The following is a 19,755-nucleotide window of genomic DNA, read 5'->3' as shown; positions in this document are numbered from 1 at the left end:
TAAATAGTCTTTTTTGTTGTTTTGTGTTTTTATGCAGGGGGGGGGGGTGTAATTGATGCTGCTCTGCATAACATGCAAGCTTTGGTGTTTAGTCTCATGACAAACACATGTTTAATTCTGTAAAATTTTCAACCGCTACTTATTGTAGACAGAAACAACAAACAAAACCAGACACAGGTTTGGTTCCTTTTTATTAATAAATTACTTTGATGAATGAATGTGAACAATTTATACATTCCTGAACATCAAAACAAAAACCACACCTGTGTGACCTGTATAGTGTATGTCAGTGCACACAAGCTCATTGGGAGGTCAGAACATCTCTAGCAAAATAATAAAAAAAACAAACAGGCAAAATGGGTTGTTTTGATGCGTTAAACAGTTAGCATTATCTGGATTATGCAAGCAGCACGCAAGCATGTTTTCAGTCAATGTACTTCCAGTTCAGAATTGGGGGCGAAACAAAGGGAGATGATGCTCTTCAGGTCTGGGTAGAGAGGGGGAAGCTGATTCAGATTAAGGAGTGGCCGTCTACAGGACAAAAGGCAGGATGGGTGATCGGAGAGGAGGGTAATCACGGAATTCCTTCAGGTAGCTGCGGTGCTTTCCCTTGGCCCACACGGTCATCTGAATGAAGCCCACCAAAGTGAAGAAGGCCACAGGCAGACACTGAGTCATCAGCGCGAAGCCCAGCCAAGATCCCAACTGCAACAACACACAGGTCAGTAAATGAGTTTGCTAAAATTAAGGCCTTAAATGACATTAAAAAATCATTGAATATGATGTCCAGAGGCATTTACAATTGAAATCTAATTGATATAAAAACATTGTTTGTCGATGCTTCATTTCACATATATTGTGCAAAGGAGTCACACTATCCCACAATTTAGCAATAATAAATGTGATGAAAAAATATATACATAATTGTGGGGATTGGTGACTAGTTGTAATTTACAATGAACAAAACGGCCTGAGCTCTGAGTTGCTTCATGATCCATATGCCAATTGTTCTAAATTTGAAAAGAAAAATGGACTGTTCCTGTTACCAATGTCCAACATGAAACACTAATGCCACCCAGTGGCAGACAAATACCACAACACAAATCTGACTCAATGTTTCACAGTGTTTTTAACTGTTGTGTTTAGTATGTCTTTTTAACTTCAAATAACTGAATGACTTAATATAAAATTACTGTATTAATTAATTAAAAGATACAACCACATTTGTATTTGGTAACCATATTTGACCTCGTTTGTGTTAACAAGTATGAAAAACAAAACAGTTTATTGTACATCTAGAACAGATATAGTGAGTAATAAATTGTGAGTTAAGTACGGAAATCGTGCAATTATGAGTTCAGTAAAAATTGTAATCAATTTTTTGAGCCCTAATATGTTTCCATATTGTGTGCGCATGTGTGTGTATATGCTGTACGATGTGAGCTTTAAATTAGTTTTAAGTTGCATTTAAAATAGCATTAAAATAGCATTCAATAAGATTTTCTGAAATAACTGTTATATAACCATTATTAAGCATTTTAGAATATACTACACTCAGACTTAAGTTAACACCATGAGAGAGAGAGAAGAAAAAAAAACCTCGTAAGTGTAGTTGGGACAGGAGACCAGCAGGAAGATCCAGGTAAAGGGGTTCTTTGTTGGGTAAGGTATCTTCCGGGTCTTGGAACCTGAATAAAAAGGTAGTGAGATCAATTGTTTTTTAAAATTAGATTTATAAAAAATATGTGCACATTTACCTCCAAATAGCATTTTAGAATACAGTTAATTTTATAATAACACCTGTTGAATTTGATCTCCAAGCTAAATTTAGATAGGAGAGTGAAATTAATTCCTGTTTTACTTTTTTTACTTTTCAAAACAGACATTTTACCTTTTATTTATGACTGTATTTTATAGAGATTTGCTAAAATGTCATGTTTTTTTTTCAATTTAATACATTTTAACTTTGCATACATGTTTAGATTCTTACTCAGAAATAATTGCCCCAAATAAAATATCCTTGTGACAGGAATGTGCACGCAACCCATGTTTACAACATTGTCATTAGTAGAGATGTAAAGACATCCAAACATCACGATACAATATTATCACGATATGAAGGTCACGATATGATAATTATCACGATATTGTTGGGAGGTTGACGATGTTAAAAAAACAACAACATATTAAGCTTTTGTAGCAACAACCTACAATATCGAATAACACTATTATTAATATTAATATTGAGGCACTTACTTGCTAATGCAAGCATACATGGACTTCCTCCACATATTGACTCGGTTCACAAGCATATTACGTGCCCCTTCATCTGACCATTAGCATGGATTTTAAACATAGAAGGGTCAAAACATGCCTTATGAAAATTAAACTGCACTAAAACAACTAGCCACCAGAGGGTGCTAGAACTGCACAAACAGAAATCAACCTGACTTTTTTAACATATGTGCTGCTTCTAATATCGTGACATGACGATGACGATATTGTAGCAGTTTTAATATCGCGATATCACGATATTGCCGTTATCGTTATATCCCTAGTCATTAGTGATATACTGTACTTTTTTTGTTTTAATGGTACCAATTTACTCATCTACATTTAGCCAGAATAGAGCCTGTCAAATATACACATTCATTTATTTTACAAAGACGGCACCCCTTAAAACAAACCCCAATTTTCCACTGCATAGTCATGTGGGACAAGAGTACGTGTACCTGGCGGACGGAGGTTGCGAAGCGCGATGTGGATGGAAAAGTTGCCAATTTGACAGAACTGAGAAAGAGAACGTCATTGATCAGAAACATGTTGATCTACGCGGCTGTCACACGTTGAGTGAAAGGATTCTTACCAGGAATAAGATGAGAGCCAGTCTGATCTGTTGCTCACCATAAACTGGAATAAAAAAAACAACAACATACAAACATGGGGAATGAAATTCCAAGGAGACATTTATGGACAGGGTGAGTAATACCGCATGTACTCACTTGGTGGTGTATATAGCGGGTGATTGATGTAATAAGCCATCCATGCCGCAAAGCCCCAATAGTATGTACAATTCTGAAAATATACACATCTTTAAAAGTAGCACTTAAACGTGCCTCAACACACACTACTGTGCATCATCACGCGATATGACGACTGCCCTCATCGGTCACCGGTCTCACCTTGAAGATATTGCGTAGTGGCATGGTTCCGTGAGAAAAGCGATGGACGAACAGCGTCTCCAGCAGCCTCTTGACGTAGTGGAACGAGTGGCACATGCAGGCCAGACTGGGAAAAGAAAAAGCGCACGTTGTCAGAAGATGGAACAGATGAGCTAAAAGTGTCACCGTCAGACGTATTTTGCGAGACACTCACTGTACGACCCAGTGTTTACTGGTGGTGAAATCATATTTGGGAGCGTAGATGAAGGGGACCCTGAAGTAGAACATCAGGTAGATGACAAGAGGTCCGGTGTATTCTGTCAGGAAGACCTGGAAGGCACAAGACAGTCACTTGGTCACGGTGAACTAAGCAAGTATGGACAGCAAGAGCTGTATCTAGAATAAGAAATCACCTTTAGATTGTATAAGTGCATCTAAATGTGGTTGGTGGCTGTATTAAGTCAGAATTAATCAAGCAAGTGTCAAACTCAAACACCAAAACATTTGTTTCTTTTTGCAGGTAAATAACTATCATATCACACCATGACCATTAGTAGGCAAACATTTGGAGCAGATTACATATCACCGATCAGCGATTAACCAATCACAAAATGTATCATAAGATGGAGCGATCTATCAAATCTATTTAAAAACGTGTTTATTTACTATACAACCGAACCCCGCCCGCTACTTGTGGGGGATTGTGATCGGCCTGGTCCATGCATAGCCCAAATTGGCACATAACTGATGCCCACTGAAATGCATTGGAGAAAAAAACATCTTAAAAACACTGATTAAAAACAAAAAACACTCAATTGTTTTAAAATATTGCAGAATAGAAATATATATAAAAAAAAAAAAAGTCAGAGCTTACACCTGTGGCTTTCACACAAACCTAAGTTTATTTGTATACACCTTGAACGCATTAAAAAAAAATCAACAAACAACTGTCGCAGCTGCAGTTATTTTTACCTTCAACACTGGAGCGCAGTTGTAATAACCCGGAGGAATCGAGTGGTAATTTTCAACGTCCCCATTGTCTACAAACAGATATGTCTTAACAATATGACACTGTCGACTAGGGGTGGGAATCTTTGAATGTCTCACGATTCGATTCGATTCAGATTTTTGGGTCTGCGATTCGATTCAGAATCGAATTTTCATTAAGAATGATTTTTGCTTCAAAATGATTTGATTGACAATGATTTTTGCTTCAATCTATAGATTTGCAAGGAATTGTAATAATCTACTCCAGTCCACTCGCGGCACTTTTATCACTCAAAAGAACGGCTCCACGCTGAAAAAAAAACTTTTATTGGAATAACTTGATCATGACTTTTTCCTTCTACTCTCTAATGTGGCTACAACTTAACAGTGTATTAGACCGCGTGGAACCACACTGCCCCTCAGTGGCCAAACCGGGTACAACATGAACAGCGCTCCAAATAAAGGCACACACAGACAAAGGCAAGACAGTATAAAATAATTTAAATAACATCGATTTTGGGACATTTAAAATCCATTCTGAATCATACTAAATGAGAATCTATTTTTTGGCACACCCCTACTGTCGACTAATACCACTGGTTCAAAGTCCTCAGCGTGCCGTCTATCACCGTCATTTATTTCATAACTCCCACAAATCTGTGTCAGCCATCAATGCTCGAATAAAATTCCAGTTAATGCTAAGAGGCCCACGTCACCCTCAAGTGTATATTCTGATGCATTTCTTCGGTTAAGAGACGGAGAATTTGTCAAAACAAAACAAAATGACTGCTTTCCCGGCTGTCAAGTTAAAAGAGCGCTAGAGCGCTCCCGGTTCTAGCAGTAGAAACGCGGTAATGCTAGCTGATATCAGCAGCCTTGGAATCTCTGCAGAAAAACATGAATCAGACTCTCCCTCCAACTCGCAGTAGAGGCAAAACATGAACTGTAATATCATCGCCGAGCTCCACTGGAAGATTATAAACGACGTTGAAATGAGGTATTGCTGCTGAGGTGGCATGTATTTCAGCAACCTTGGCTAGAGGTTACTGTATATGTGCGTGTGGCAGAACATGTACCTACCGTGACCCAGCTGATTTGAGCCCCCAGGTCTCGGAAGTAAAAGGTTGCTGTGGTCCCCACAGGAAGCTGCTGCAGAACGTCCTCATCCTTTAGAGATTTCCCCTCTGAAACACGCACACCGTTACTTAACATTCACTAAACACACGTGAATGGTGGAATCCCTAAATTCCTTGCAATTGTACGTTGAGGAACATTGTTCTTAAACTTTTCTACTATTTTCTCACGCTTTTGTTGAGAAAAGAGGTGAACCTGGTAATCATGGCACCCACATGTTCTCAATTATGGGCTCAGCACACAGGAGGGAGGCGACGTTGCTCGCTCTCAATTCCTTTCCTATGGAAGCCGGGCGACAAGGCGAAAATCGCCTCCCCCCCTCCCCCTGGGCGACACGTGACATTCGTGCATGTGACATTTCTCACTCGTACAAGCGTAAGCTTGCGACACGATACAAGAAAGTTGAAAATTTTTCAACTTTTGTCGCCGTCGCCGGGGGCGACCACCAATTACCGAAGGTTTCAACGATGAGCCAACAAACGCAGGGCATGCTACACAGTGGGCTATCCAGCAAAATGGATGAGCTAATTCTAGCAGTGTCCTGCAATAAAAAAAAACAATAAAAAAAAAACAATCATGTACAATATTTCTCGCAATGATTTCCGTGACGTCAACAAAAAGGCTGGTGCATGAGAGCTTGTTGCCACAGGGTTCATTTGTACGGTAAGTTTTCTTAGCGACCCGTGTGCTGAGACGTGGGAGGCGACCAGGTACGTATTTCGCTGTGGCTTGTCGCCTGCCGTGTGCAGAGCCCATTAGCTTGTTCACCTGTGGGCTGTTCCAAACAGGTGTTTGATGAGCATTCTCAGTATTTTTTTGCCACCTGTACCAGCTTTTTGTAACATAACATGTTGCAGCCATAACATTCTAAGTTAATGATTATTTGCCATCAGTTTGGACATTAGATCAAATCTTGTCTTTTTAGTGTATTCAATCAAATATAGGCTGAACATGATTTGCATATCATTGTATTCTGTTTTTAATTCATGTTTAACACAACGGCTCAACTTTATTGGAATTGGAATTGTATACGTTTGATTATCTTTTATTTCACGGAGAGCTGTGTGACGAGAGAAAAGTGTGTTTTAATACATTTGAATGTGTTTCATGCGCGTGGGGGAATTGAAACTATTTTTTTAAAACATATATGTTCCCTCTATTTTGTGGATTTTCACCAATTACATGTGGACCTGCAATAAACGGCTTCACTGTAGACTTGATTGACTATGTGGCCTGATCAAAGTAATCTCAAACGACTTACTGGGGTCGAGGCGAATGGACTGTCTGGCTGGGTACCACTGAGGATCTAAAACAGACAGACAGCGTGAACATTGGCTTGCTCCTAGTTAGGATGTATGAGGCAATAGCGAGAACACTCACGGCTCTTGTGGAACATAGACTTGATCTCCCCAATGGTGGCATTTGGTTCCACCTACAAATAACAACATGACAAATAAATTGACGTGAGCATACATAGGAATGGACAACAACCCAGTTTTCCATTCATGACAGTGATTAGCGGTAAATTTAGCTCTGGCTGTGCCCACACACCCAATCCAACAGCTGGTATTTGGGTTTCAAGGATCCTATGGCCACAGCCCAAGCACACGGCATCGTGCCGGGCCTGACAGCAACCAGTCGGATAAAATAAAAAACATAGCATACACAAGCACAACAAAAATTGGGGATGACTATACACAAATGAATGGGCATACAATGAGCTGATGTTAGCATACTTCAGGAAAAAAAAATCAAGCAAGCAATAAATCAATCTACAAAACATGTCATTTTTTTACTATCTGCGCCAATATTCAGAATTTTGGCTAATAACGGCATCGACCATTTTGAAGAATGATACGGCCGATAATAGATCCATTTAAAAAAAAGTGTTATCTTCAGGGAAGTAATTACTGGGTAGTTACATTTTTAGAGATGCTGCTGACCCCGAGACTCTCTGCACCTTTTGTTTTTGTTTGAAATTAAAATTGGTAACATTTGAATGCTTGAGATATTTTGAAATGTAAAAAAAAAAAAATGTTACTGTAGAAATCAATAGGGAGCTATTTACTTAAGACATGCTACTGCTCCTGGGAGATACCTGAACTTTTTGTTGGACTTTTAAAACAAAGATGTCTATTGACTAAGATTTTTTTTTAAACTCCCAATATTTCACAAACCCTAAAAGTTGCTTAATAAACATATGCTTAAAAAAATAGAGCTGGTGTTTCTCTTTTTTTAAATGTTGATGCCAATTTTTTCACTTGTAGTGAAAATGAATATTGGCTCCAAATATCTGTTACGGCATCCTTGACTACTAATAATCGGTATTGTATCGGCCCTGACAAATCCATATCGGTCTATTTCTACCTTGTATCGATCAACTGAACAGAATTGAATGTGTACAATGCAATTAAAGTTACATGGTGTATTATCAAAAAAAAAACATAAAATTGCCAATGTAAAGAGAGTTGAGTTTATTTAAGTAATAAGCCTCTTGCCAGTGACAAGATGTGTTTTGCAAAGCCGTCTCATTAAAAGATTGTAGCCCAGCTTTGAAAGACTAGCAAGAGCTCCAATTCTGTCCATGTCATTCTGAAGACCCTGCAGCATTTTCAGCAGAATGACATCGCTTTAAAAAAAAAACTGCCCTTTTCGGATTAAGTGCATACAAACTCTACAACTTTCTGGGCCTCATTAGGTGCTCAGATCACAGCTTTGTCCTATAAACCCTGACTAGACATGATAAACCATTTAAAGAAACAATCCCCTACCACTGCAACGTCCTCCTTTCTATATCTGGCATACACTAGATGGACAAAAGTATTGGGTCATCTTTCCATTACACTGCAGGGAGGTAAATGGCTTTTAAGTGCCTCCAAGATATCAGATTGTAGAAAGCACGTTTGGAAATCCAACCCCAAATGGAATCAACTACACAAGACATTTGGTGATGGAAATTTTTTTACTAAGAAACACCATAGTTTGATTCTGGAAACAACAGAAACCTTATAAAAGGCCAGTCAGCCCCAAGTGACAGGGAAGCCAGTTGTAAACATCGCTAATGTAACTGTACACACACACAGGACCGATTTACAAACCTTACATGTAGGACTAAAATGAGACATGGATAAGAACTGGTTATATATTTAAGTGATACATAATCTACAGGAATGCTTCCTAATTCAAATTAACCCCAGTCTTGAGACGCTGGTTTGACCGTGGGACAATCAAAACCTGTTGATCTGTCACATCAGATATACAGTAATACAGTGATGCTGCCATTGAGGATGAAAGTCCTGCTAAAGTGTTGACACCCACAATTCCTTCTATGTTGGCCTCAAGTTCAACACTAACAGAAGCACTGACCTACGATTACATCCTTCAAAGCTCAGGTAACAACCAATCACGGCTCAGCTTTCAAAAACAGGTGAGCCATGATAAGCGCTACAAAGTAGAGGCCATTGATCTATTGCGGTGCTGTGTGTCCATTGTTTGTGTTGTGTGACACACTGAAAGAAAATGACAAACTGATATTTATGGTGGTTTCTCCGGGCTTTCAACAATATGTTGGGATGTCTGGGAATTTGTGTCTATTAATCCTTCCAGATAAACATGTGCGAGGTCAGAGTCGCCGGTTTTGGGCCTGAGAGAGGATCTAATGACTCACCATCTTTGTTCTAGTTTATCCTCAAGATGTTTGATAGAATAAAAAACAGGATGTTGAAGTTCTTCCACACCAAGCTTACCCAAACAAGCCTTTGTGGACCTTGCTTCTTATATTATGGCACAGTCATGCTAGAATAGAAAACGGTCTTCCCTGAACTGTTCCTACAAAGTTTGAACAATTTGCCAAAATGAAGAGAATTCAGATTTAAATGGTAGATGAAGTGCACTTATATCACAGTGCCCAAGCGCTTTTCAGAGGCCTTTCCTTCACCCATTCATACACCAAGAGGGGCAGTTCCTGCCATGCAAGGTGCTTCATGACCCTACTAATAAAGGTTTAGTGTCTTGCCCAAGGACACTTTGACAGTAGACAGTGGAAGCCGGGATAGAGCTGCCGACCCTTCAGACACCGGATGAGCCACTCGAGTCACTCAGCCTTAGCCGCCAATTTAGAGTTTCTTACTGCCCAATCACTGATTGTTAAAACTGTTTATCAAGAGTGGTGTTAGTGCACTTTCATTCTTAGAGGGCGTCTTCGGTTTACGTTTTGTTGAAGTCACAAATGGCGCGGAATGAATTAGGCACAGGAACATGAAGACATGCTCAGTTACTGCCGTACTTATTGTTTACTTAAATACTTCAAACCAAGAAGTGATTTTCAAACAAATATTTGGAATTCTAACTTCACTACTGCTTTCGTATAGGTTAGTGAGAGGCCGTAGAGTACAAATTTGGGTTATATTGGTGCCGTACCCATAAACTGAGGATCCACTGTATATTGAATCTGCAGAGGTTGTCATTTTACAAAATGTTGCTGGTCCATCATTCGCCAGTGCCCTGGGCAAGCGTCCGTCATCTTCGGTCTGTCAACCCAACTGTAATCGTCAGCCCGTCATTTTATTTTAACCACAGTTCTGTCATCACTGTGCCACCACAATGGCGTAGAAGTCGTACACCTACGCTGTTTTCCGGCATACAGGCCGTGTGCCAATATTTGCCCTTTCACCCTTGTGCCGTTCAATTGCGCAATCCCGTTGATGGGTGTGAGTGTGTAGGGTGTCTCAGTTCTCCGAAGCACTCTGAGACACACTCAGAGAACCGACACACCCTAAAAACACTCACCCCCAAAAATGGGAATTCGCAATTGAGGGGCACAAGGGTGGAAGTGCGAGTATTGGGACACGGCCTATTATGGCGCAACAGTAACCAGATATAGGTGGACATTCTGTCATTCTGTACCCAACGGACAGTCTGTCAGTTGTGACGGAATGCCCACCGCTGTGTATCTGTACTTTTCAAGATTGGGGCCAGGCCACCAAGCAGGCAGAGTTGGGTCACGTGTGAAAGTGTGGGTTTACAGTTGCACACTCTGACGACAACTGAGGCAGCTTCACAATGTTCCAGAAAAGGTTCGACTCACTGACACATTGGGATATGTTCACATTAAAAAAGGATTACCTCATTTGTGTGTCAAAAGCATTGGCATACCCAAGCCATGCAAACAATTAAATATGCAAAGTGTAACACGAGTGTTAGTGAAAATAGTTAAAGATGTTGTTGCTCACCTTGTCCAGGAAGCAGAGCTTGTCCTTAGTCTTGGCATCAAGTATCTCCACCTCAAAGAAAACAACAGCCTTTTTAGCTTTTTTAGCTGGTTTACGTTTGACCGGTGCAGGGGCCAGTGCAGGTGCAGCAGCTGCCCCGTTTGCTGGCTTTTTCCCAATGGCAGCCTCAAGCGCGAGGGCATCCATGTTAACGGTCCAGTTTCTGGACTCACTTTATTCCCTTCTCCCCACCACCCAAGTGTCAAGACTAGAACCACTGTGAACCCAAGAGGATAGTTGCTGCACTCAGCTGTGGAAATAAATCTGTCTCCCCCATGCTTGGTGCTTTGGCAGCCCCTCCCTCTTCCTCCTCTACCTCATCCAACCACCCCGTCCCACCCTTACTGGCTGCCCCTGTCTCATTCCTTCACTTATGGCCAACTGCTTATTTTAACTGCCAGCCGACCCCTGGAGAGTGGACACATGTATGCGCATAGTTGCAGATTGAGAATGACCGTCTGCAAACATCTCGTGGAAGAAAACTTCTCGAGCAGACTCGTGATTATGGAGTTGATTATGCAATGTTCACCCGCCACCTCCAATCTTACGAATAAAAACATTCTGACGCAGCTCAGTCTAGTCTACAGCAAAGTGGTCAGAAGGGAGAGAGGTGTTATGACAACCAACACCGTTCGACCCCATCTCCTCCTCTCCTCCTCTCCCTCTGCGGCTAAATATAAAATCTGCTGCTAACTCTGCACAACCAGCTTGCCACTGACCCCCACCCCATATGTCTACGGGGTGATGTCATTAGATCAGCACTGCCATTTGTGTCTAAAAAACACCTGACTTCTTCACACAGGTTCTGTTGGTTAACTGGTAGCTTCAAACCGTCTTTTCTCTTCTTTCACACACAGAGGGAGTGCCCCTTTCCTGCCAACCAAGGGTGATAATACCACAGATTCTCCTAGCTAAGTTAGGGCATTCCCCCGGTGAAGCCCACCCATGCCTCTCCACCCCTTGATGATCAACAGTTGCTCATACAGTTGTCATTCCTTCACAAAAGAAATAGTTACACCTTGCAACGTGGTGCTTCAGCTCAGACGTGTTTACTGTCGGTTATAAAATGGTCATTGTCAATGAACGTTGAATTTTATTGTGCCAAAGTATTTTCACATCACTCACAAGCTCACAAGTTGTATAATAAAAACAGAATGCTACTCAGTAGAGCGCAGCTATTTGGTATGGTTGACCTGTCAAAGGTGATTCATGGAGCGCCATATTGTTTAATAGTTTGCAGGCTACATTCTGTTTAATGGAGAATGATCTAAATTGTTCAGAGTAGACTATACAGAGTAAATTATATTTACATTCTTCTGAGGCATGGGTGAGCGATTCCATTGAGGTTGTGATCGCAAAAACGAGAAAACTAATTCCTCATTAAGAAGAGAAATAAAATATGGAGCGCTGCATAGTTAGCACGATAGATATTTAGCATGATAGCTAGCTAGCTAGATAGATAGATAGATAGATAGATAGATAGATAGATAGGATAAGTAGCAATATAACTGCAATCTAAAATTAAATATATATATGTAAATGGGAACTTCAAATGCCTCTAAAATCCTCCATAACAAATAAATTAATGAAAAAACTAACTAAAATTCTTCTTCTCATGAATAATGTTTCATTTGTGCTACTGAAATTTACTCCGTGTGAAAAGTCAACTTGGAGAATCCCTGAGAATTTCGCCCCTTAAAACAAAACAATGGGCGAACATTTGCAAAGCTACCAAATGTTGATTTCTTGTCAGGGTTCGTTCAAGGCAGCAATGTTCGCCAAATGTTCTCTAAACGTTCACCAACATGTTTTTTTTCTTGTTGCAAGGAAATTCTGAACATGTTAAAAATGTTCTTGCAACAAGAAAAAACATTAAGCAAACGTTCTTTAAACGCTTGACAACAGTTTGAATGTTTTTGTGTTTTTTTGCCGCATTTTTAACATCTTCAAAATTTTCTTGCAACAAGAAAATCCATTAAAACATTAGGCAAACTTTTAGAGAACGTTGCGATCTTGAACGAACCCTGAGGAGAAATCAAAAATGTTCTAGCTTCGCAAACGTTTGCCCCGTCAGTGGGATAAGGGCTTAAGATCATATTGGTGGATATTTTTAACTGCAAATTGCCAGACCATTCCCGAGTAACAGATGAAACCAAAGGGTCAAGGGGATATGTTGAGAAATGACAAATTGATACTTTTGATAAAAACTTTAACAAGCGTCATACTCAGGTTTACGTGGCTATTCCAACCAAACTCGTAATTTTGACTGTCATTTTGGGAAAATCTTATCACATCGCTAATAAAAGATATTAGTAAATGCCCTACAGGACTGCTATTAGCAATAGAGGAGCAATGGTGGTTTCAACGTAAAAAAAAAGACCCCCCCAAAAAACCAAAACCTTTACCTTTAACTTTTGAATCTAGAGTCATACTAGAATTTAATGGACTCTACCTCAAAATATTTTCCTTCACTCCGCAGTTTTATCAAATTCTGTTCCATAATTAAAAACAAATAAATACCTCTCTCACTATTGCGCTTGGTGGAGGAAGTCATACAGTTAAATCCTTAACACCATGTTTAATGTATTTTGGCCATATGTTTGTCCACAAACTTTTCTGATTACTTCAATTGGTTGTTTTACAAAGTACTAATTACAGAAGACACGATTGTATGTATATTGAAGGAAAGCATTTAAAACGACAAGTTGGGGGCATATGGCCCCATGATACTGTTCTCTGAGCCAAACATCCAGGCATATCCATGGCTACTTTATACCCTACACACCCGCTCATCCTTGTCTATATAAAGGCTCAAGCTAATAGCAACAGCCTGTCAGCCTAAGGCACGGTGAGCTGAGAGGGCGACACGAGGAGAATTGACTAACAGCTCTTGGTACGGTGAACACAATCAAAGACTGACTCATTTGCCAGAACCCTCTGCAAGGTAAGATACTGATTACAAAATCATCATAGTTTGAATGTTCGGAGCCAATTTGGAAGTTTAGGCAACGACAAGAGACAGTTTATCTGTAAGGGTAAAGGAAGGATTCTAGTTAGTTCAGTCAGGGGTAAATTTTACAAAACAAGAATATATATAATTTTTAAAAGATAGGGATTGGCATGATAATAAGTGTGTGTAGAATTGATTGTTGTTTTTCTTATCAGCTGGGTCAAAATGGAGTGTACTAGTTGGCTTCCGCCAGCAGAGGTGCTGTTGGTTAAGCCTCAACTAGAAGAACACGGCGTCAGCTTTAAGAAGTTCTGCTCAATACGACAGTGAGATAGAAACAGTAGCGAAGAGAAAGATTCATAATAAAATAATATTGGAAAACATAATTACATTATACTGATTTTCATTTCAAGAAAGTAGCGATGGGCGATATCGAACAATTTTGATCCAATACAATACTGATTCGTTTTTTGTGTTTGTTGTTGTTGTTTTTTTTTATGTACAAAAAACAATACTTTGTGAGATTTTTTGGTCCTAATAAGACCCATGACAATAACTGACCAATTAACAATCATTGTATGTTTTGTTCATAATATATTAGTGACAATAAACTAAACTATGTTACCTTTTTACTTTCTTTTCATGAACATTTTGTAGAAGAGTAAACCACAGAAGGAACACTTTACATTTTACTTTCTCAAATGAAAAATTAACCTTTGGTGACCAGGCGAACAGATATGAGTTTACGGTTCTAGACAGTACCACAGAAAGTCAAAATGAACTGTACTGCTTTGAATTGTGGCTAATTATCCTCAGTAAAGGACACTAATAATAACAAACCCAATACTACTACCACTAATAACAATAATAATCTCAAATATAAAGCAAATCCGTATTGTTGTCATTTACAACAGTTGAGATACTTCAAATTGCACATCTATTGGCACATTGGTGCAAGTATAATGAAGACCAATAATGTAATATATTATTGAAAACAATCCATAACAACAACTTTTTGGGACTAGCTTGCATTGCTATTCATGTCCAGATAGAGCTTTGCATAGCTGTGCTGATATTTTGGGTACAATTTGGCACTATACATAGTTCAGTAAAATTCAGTGCCATTCTGTACTGCTAACGGCGACCATAATAATAAATATATTGTTAAATGAATACCTTGCATAATATGATAAAATAATTAAAACATTTTTTTACCTATGCTCATCTATAAGGTCAGTCCATTTCCCATTTCCCAAATGTGCTGCTACTTGCCAGGGTTGAATTTAGCCTGAGCTTTGTTATTAATGTATTTATGATGTCTACACATGCAACCTTAACTTGTATCATTCATGTGTTTTCATGTCATTTCCCCCTCAGGTTCATGAACCCACCTATGTCAGGAGACACTGGTTGGGTCAGTTTCTGTCATTCCACTTCATTCCTGTCTGATAAGTTTCGGAGCTCTTGAAACTCAAGGACATTTTTTTTAATCTTTCTGTGCTTGTATTGTTTTGGTCGTGCTTTCCCCCAAGGTCAAATCACGCGAATTGCTTCTTCATTTGCAGAGGTGTGAGTAATCTTCTTCACTGGGCCAATGGGACAGTTGAAACTGGACTGTCTTATCAACTGGATTATTGAGTAATAACATGATAAAACCCGCCATGCGTCATTCCAGCCAGAGATGGCGGTGATGCAGCGCATTATGCTAATCATAAATGGATGTCTTCAGATTACAAATATGTTTAGGGAAATTGCGTATTGAAGAAACGCGACACATCAAACTACGACTCACTAGTTAACAAGAGGGTACATTCAACAATAAAACCGAAACCGGTGATGTCCGCGCATGCTAAGCCACAAAGCTTCGGTCATAGCAATCACAAGCGGTGTAAATTGCCGCGTGCTGTAACTACGCTAACTCTTGTATTGCCCAATATGTACACTTAACAGGGTGTTCGCTGCGATACATTCGCACAAAACACTGGCAACTCATTAAACTGGTCAAATCAATGTAAGCTCCATTGTTAGTTGAGTGATTCTTGGTCACTACTCACCTCGTAGTGCTTCATCTTGTCAGCCCTTTCCTTGGTATCCTAAATGATCGACACTGCAACCTCCAATCAGAGAACTAGGATCCCAGACGCTGAGAGGATATTGGGCGGGCTAAACTATGCCTATTAGCCAATCATGGTTAGTGTAAGCCGGAAGAATACGCTCACAGTGTCTCCTTCGTAGCGAATTGGACTTCAGTAAATTCTGTGGTCTTTGTCGAATTAAACATGTACAATGTGCTCAGAAATGTACTTTATAATGGCGGAATTTGTGAAATGTTGGCTTTTTTGAGGGGGGGGGGGTAACAATGAAACTATGTCATAATTTGATTTATTGCTCTGTATCAAAAGATCGAGCGGTAACCAGACTTTCTCGTTTCCTATTTTGAGTAACGACTATTTACATACCTCACTAGTGTGCAAAAATTTGGGTCACACCTTACTGAACAAAATGTTCAACTCAGCACTTTACATTTTGTTGAGAAAGAACAACCGGTTTAGAGTGTTGCGTATGTGTTAATGTATTACATTGTGTATTCAGTGTTCTATGTTGGCTGTGCAATAAGAACTAGCACACACTACTTTAAATATAGTTTATTTAATGGAGAGACCGAAAAGGGGATGGTGCTTTACTGTACTAGTATATTTCTGACTGTACTTGAAGGCATCATGGAGGTGACGTCAGGGGGCGTGGCTTATTTCAGTCGCCAGACACGCCAACAGTGTAGAATGTACTGGCTTGTTATGGAAATCTCTAGAAGTTTCCATACGGTTTATATTGACAGCGTCTCGGGCGTGTCGCAGATTTGAAACGGGACATTGGAACGGGGACTCTAGGCTCTTCTGACCGTTTTGCATTCAGACGACGGACTGACTGGCTGCCGGCCGGGCGGGTAGGATGGGGAAAGACTACTACGACATTTTGGGAATTAAAAAAGACGCCTCTGAAGAGGACATAAAGAAAGCTTATCGTAAGCAAGCTCTGCGCTACCACCCGGACAAGAACAAATCGCCGGGAGCTGAGGATAAATTCAAGGAAATCGCCGAAGCTTACGATGTCCTGAGCGACCCAAAGAAAAAGGACATTTACGACCGCTTTGGGGAAGAAGGTAAACTTGCTTTTCATTTAAATGTAGATTTTAAGTAGCGAGGCTATTGGTTTCACTTTTGACGTTTGCAGTACACAGACGTCGTCGATTTAAGTTTGGCCGTGAAACTTTTGGCTGGGCCTGGAAACCAAAGTGATCGAGCCTTTTAAAGCAGCAACTACTGTTAATCTTTACTTGTGACGTCACAATTTGACGAACTCGGGAATAGATGCAACTAATGTGCAGATACGCGACGACGTGTAGAAGTGACGCGTCTTCCTAATTTAAGTCAAGCGTCATGCTGTTTTATAATACTGTACTTGGGAATCGGGATAGCAAATATAGTAGAGAGATTAATTTGGAATGTGGGCCACAAATGCACATAGTAGAGAGAGTACGTCAGTACAGATATTATTATGGATATTAATGTTATGAATTTATAACTGGAGAAACGTGTTCGCGGGCCAATGTAATGTTATCATGGCAACGACATACACAGCGCCAAGGTCCCTCGTGGACTGGGTCTAACTTTGTCCCAATGTGAAATATAACACGATTTCTCTTACCTGTCATATACACATTTTAATGAGTAATTTACTCTCATTTTTAAAATAAAAAAAATTAAATAAAACCAAATTTGAACCTCTAATCTATTGCTCTTTGACTGTTGAAGTCTTTACTGACTCAATAATAGGCAAATCCTGATTATAGGACTATTCAATGTTTAATTTGAGTTTATTTGGCAGGCCCATTTTTTCATCATTCTTTTGTATCAACTTCCATAGTTCAAAGCACCAACAAAATGGCTGCGAACAGACGAGGTAGTTTACAAAAGCAGTGTTGGTAAAAAATCAATTAGCAAATGTACCGCCCCCTCTAAGAACTATTTTTCACTATTTTTCAAAAAAGCAACAAGCAACTTTAATAGTCAACATGAATTGAATCATTTTAGCATAGTTGTCCTTATGACAAGAAAACTAGCCCAGTGCAAGGGAATGGTGCTGAACATTGATGCCCATTTATACGTTGCAAAAGCAGTGATTTATTGACATGTTAGAAACCTTTGTTTGCAACACCTGTAATTTATAACTGGAGAAACATGTTCGCTGGCCAATGTAATGTTACCATGGCAACGACATAACCAGCGCCAAGGTCCCTAGTGGACTGGGTCTAACTTTGTCCCAATGTGAAATATAACACCATTTCTCTTACCTGTCATATATGCATTTTAATGAGTTTTTTTTTAGCATTTTTCTTCAATTTTTTCCTCTTCTTCTTTATTTTGGTGGCTTTTGGATGATTTTGGTGCCACCTTCTGGACACCGGCGGTGATGCACCAAAAGTATTTAACTGCCAAAACAGTCAGCAAAGTTGGGGAGTGAGGATTTTAGTTGCCAGTTGGAGCTCTAATTTTAATATATGCAAGTGACTCCTGAGTATAAGTGGCAAACTATGAAAATAACTGTGACTTGTGTGTCATAAAAACGGTGTTGATCAGGGTCAATGTATGCCAGAGTCGGGTCTTTACACAGTGGACTTAAGTTTGAGGACATTCAAACCTTAAAAATAAAAATTTCCACTTGTTTGTTCTTTTGCAAAGCAACATATTTGAAAACTTTTAACTCTAATAGACACACACAAATATGTCATCAGACTAATTTGCTTTCTTCAAATTGAGAGATGATACTTGACTGTCACTACTTTATGTAACTCTGGAATACAACGGGCAATTCATGTGTATTTTTAGCATGGCAAAACAAATATTTTTGCTGTATAAAATGTTTTTGTATCGGTCTTGTGATTGAGATATCGTGTCAGCAATCACCATGTTAACCATATTTATTTTTTCTCTGTCATTCAGGTCTGAAAGGAGGCGGCGCCCCTGGTGGAGGCGGCGCTCCGGGCAACTTCAGCTACACCTTCCAAGGTGACCCACATATCATCTTTTCAGAATTTTTCGGCGGACGAAATCCTTTTGAGCAATTCTTTGGTGGGCGCAATGGCGGCATGGATGAGCATATGGAGACTGATGACACTTTTGGCCGCTTTGGAATGGGTGGCGGCGGCTTCCCCCGCTCCTTCAGCTCTGGTATGGGAGGGTTTGGCGGTCACAGTAGTGTTGTGAAGAAACAACAAGACCCCCCTGTGGTGCATGAGATGCGGGTGACCTTGGAAGAAGTGCTGTCTGGTTGCACAAAGAAAATGAAGATCTCACGCAAAAGGGTCAATCCTGACGGTCGAACGCTGAGGAGAGAAGAGAAGATCCTGGAGGTGAAGATAAAAAAGGGATGGAAGGAAGGCACTAAAATCACTTTTCCTAAAGAGGGGGATGAAACCCCAACAAACATTCCAGCTGATGTGGTTTTTGTGGTAAAGGACAAACCGCATCCTGTGTTCAAGCGTGACAACTCCGATATTGTTTACACAGCCAAGATATCACTCAGAGATGTAAGTTCAGTATCAATACACCTTTTTAATACCCAAATAAGGATTTTTTCCCCGTCTTGATATGTGTAACTCACTTGGATTTTCCTTCTGTCATCAGGCCTTATGTGGCTGCACGGTCAACCCACCTACATTGGAAGGCCACGTTGTCACAGTGACATCAACGGATGTGGTCCAGCCCGGGATGAAGAAACGCATCAGCGGTGAGGGGCTGCCGTATCCTAAGCGCCCCGATCGTCGAGGTGACCTGATTGTGGAATATGAGGTCAAGTTTCCCGAGTGGCTCAGTCAAAGCGCTCGGGACTCCATCGCCCAGGTTCTGCCTCGGTCGTAAACAAGCCAAATTGGACTCGGGCAACCCTACAACAAACCCCACCCCTCCCTTAGGATGACAATTGTATTAACATTTTTGTATATCACTATCTGGGAGACAATTTTGTGTACAGTTGTCACACCATACGTACTGTCACCCAGTCACCTATATTGTAAATGCCTTATTGGAAACTGTAAGATATTACAGTCTAGATTGTAAATATGTTTAGTGTTAAATTTTATGAAATATTATATTTTGCTGAAATATTTGTGTATAAGGCAACCGGAGCTAAGGATTTGTGTTAACAGCAATAAAAAGTTTGAGGATTTGCAATAATAAAAAAAGAGAGGATTTGA

General features: G+C 40.0%; 2 protein-coding genes across 3 annotated transcripts; one reads left to right on the top strand and one right to left on the bottom strand.

Moving 5' to 3' along the window:
• Nucleotides 1-174: 174 nt before the first annotated feature.
• tecrb (trans-2,3-enoyl-CoA reductase b) lies at nucleotides 175-15,642 on the bottom strand. 2 transcript variants are annotated; one of them, XM_086083485.1, is made up of 12 exons: nucleotides 15,557-15,642; nucleotides 10,514-10,564; nucleotides 6,663-6,714; nucleotides 6,544-6,588; nucleotides 5,229-5,332; nucleotides 3,376-3,491; nucleotides 3,183-3,288; nucleotides 3,003-3,075; nucleotides 2,867-2,910; nucleotides 2,733-2,790; nucleotides 1,600-1,688; nucleotides 175-705 (listed from the first exon to the last, which is right to left on the bottom strand). In XM_086083485.1, exons 1-12 carry the CDS (start codon nucleotides 15,569-15,571, stop codon nucleotides 532-534), a joined length of 927 nt encoding a protein of 308 aa, XP_085939611.1. In that variant the 5' UTR covers nucleotides 15,572-15,642; the 3' UTR covers nucleotides 175-531. The 2 variants fall into 2 exon arrangements, with proteins under 2 accessions (XP_085939611.1, XP_085939610.1); XM_086083484.1 differs by lacking the exon at nucleotides 15,557-15,642 and having other exon boundaries at nucleotides 10,514-10,754.
• Nucleotides 15,643-16,254: 612 nt separating this feature from the next.
• dnajb1b (DnaJ heat shock protein family (Hsp40) member B1b) lies at nucleotides 16,255-19,755 on the top strand. The gene is made up of 3 exons (XM_086083387.1): nucleotides 16,255-16,662; nucleotides 18,503-19,089; nucleotides 19,187-19,755. The coding sequence occupies exons 1-3, from the start codon at nucleotides 16,452-16,454 to the stop codon at nucleotides 19,418-19,420; spliced, it is 1,032 nt and encodes a 343-aa protein (XP_085939513.1). The 5' UTR covers nucleotides 16,255-16,451; the 3' UTR covers nucleotides 19,421-19,755.

Source organism: Leptonotus elevatus, chromosome 8, assembly GCF_054856555.1.
Source record: "Leptonotus elevatus isolate MCC_2025b chromosome 8, RoL_Lele_1.0, whole genome shotgun sequence".
Taxonomy (NCBI): domain Eukaryota; kingdom Metazoa; phylum Chordata; class Actinopteri; order Syngnathiformes; family Syngnathidae; genus Leptonotus; species Leptonotus elevatus.
The sequence above is the reverse complement of the archived record's forward strand: the minus strand, read 5'-3'. Positions and strand labels throughout refer to the sequence as shown.

Bases quoted from the DNA above. Each gene is read 5' to 3' on its own strand.
- tecrb (XM_086083484.1), bottom strand. From the start codon at position 10,699: ATGGATGCCCTCGCGCTTGAGGCTGCCATTGGGAAAAAGCCAGCAAAC. The intron at 6,715-10,513 runs GTGAGCAACAAC...TGTTATTTGTAG, and splicing joins AGCTCTGCTTCCTGGACAAG to GTGGAACCAAATGCCACCAT. The intron at 706-1,599 runs GTTTTTTTTTCT...GTGTTGTTGCAG, and splicing joins GTCCCAACTACACTTACGAG to TTGGGATCTTGGCTGGGCTT.
- dnajb1b (XM_086083387.1), top strand. From the start codon at position 16,452: ATGGGGAAAGACTACTACGACATTTTGGGAATTAAAAAAGACGCCTCT. The intron at 16,663-18,502 runs GTAAACTTGCTT...TCTGTCATTCAG, and splicing joins CGACCGCTTTGGGGAAGAAG to GTCTGAAAGGAGGCGGCGCC. The intron at 19,090-19,186 runs GTAAGTTCAGTA...TTCTGTCATCAG, and splicing joins CCAAGATATCACTCAGAGAT to GCCTTATGTGGCTGCACGGT.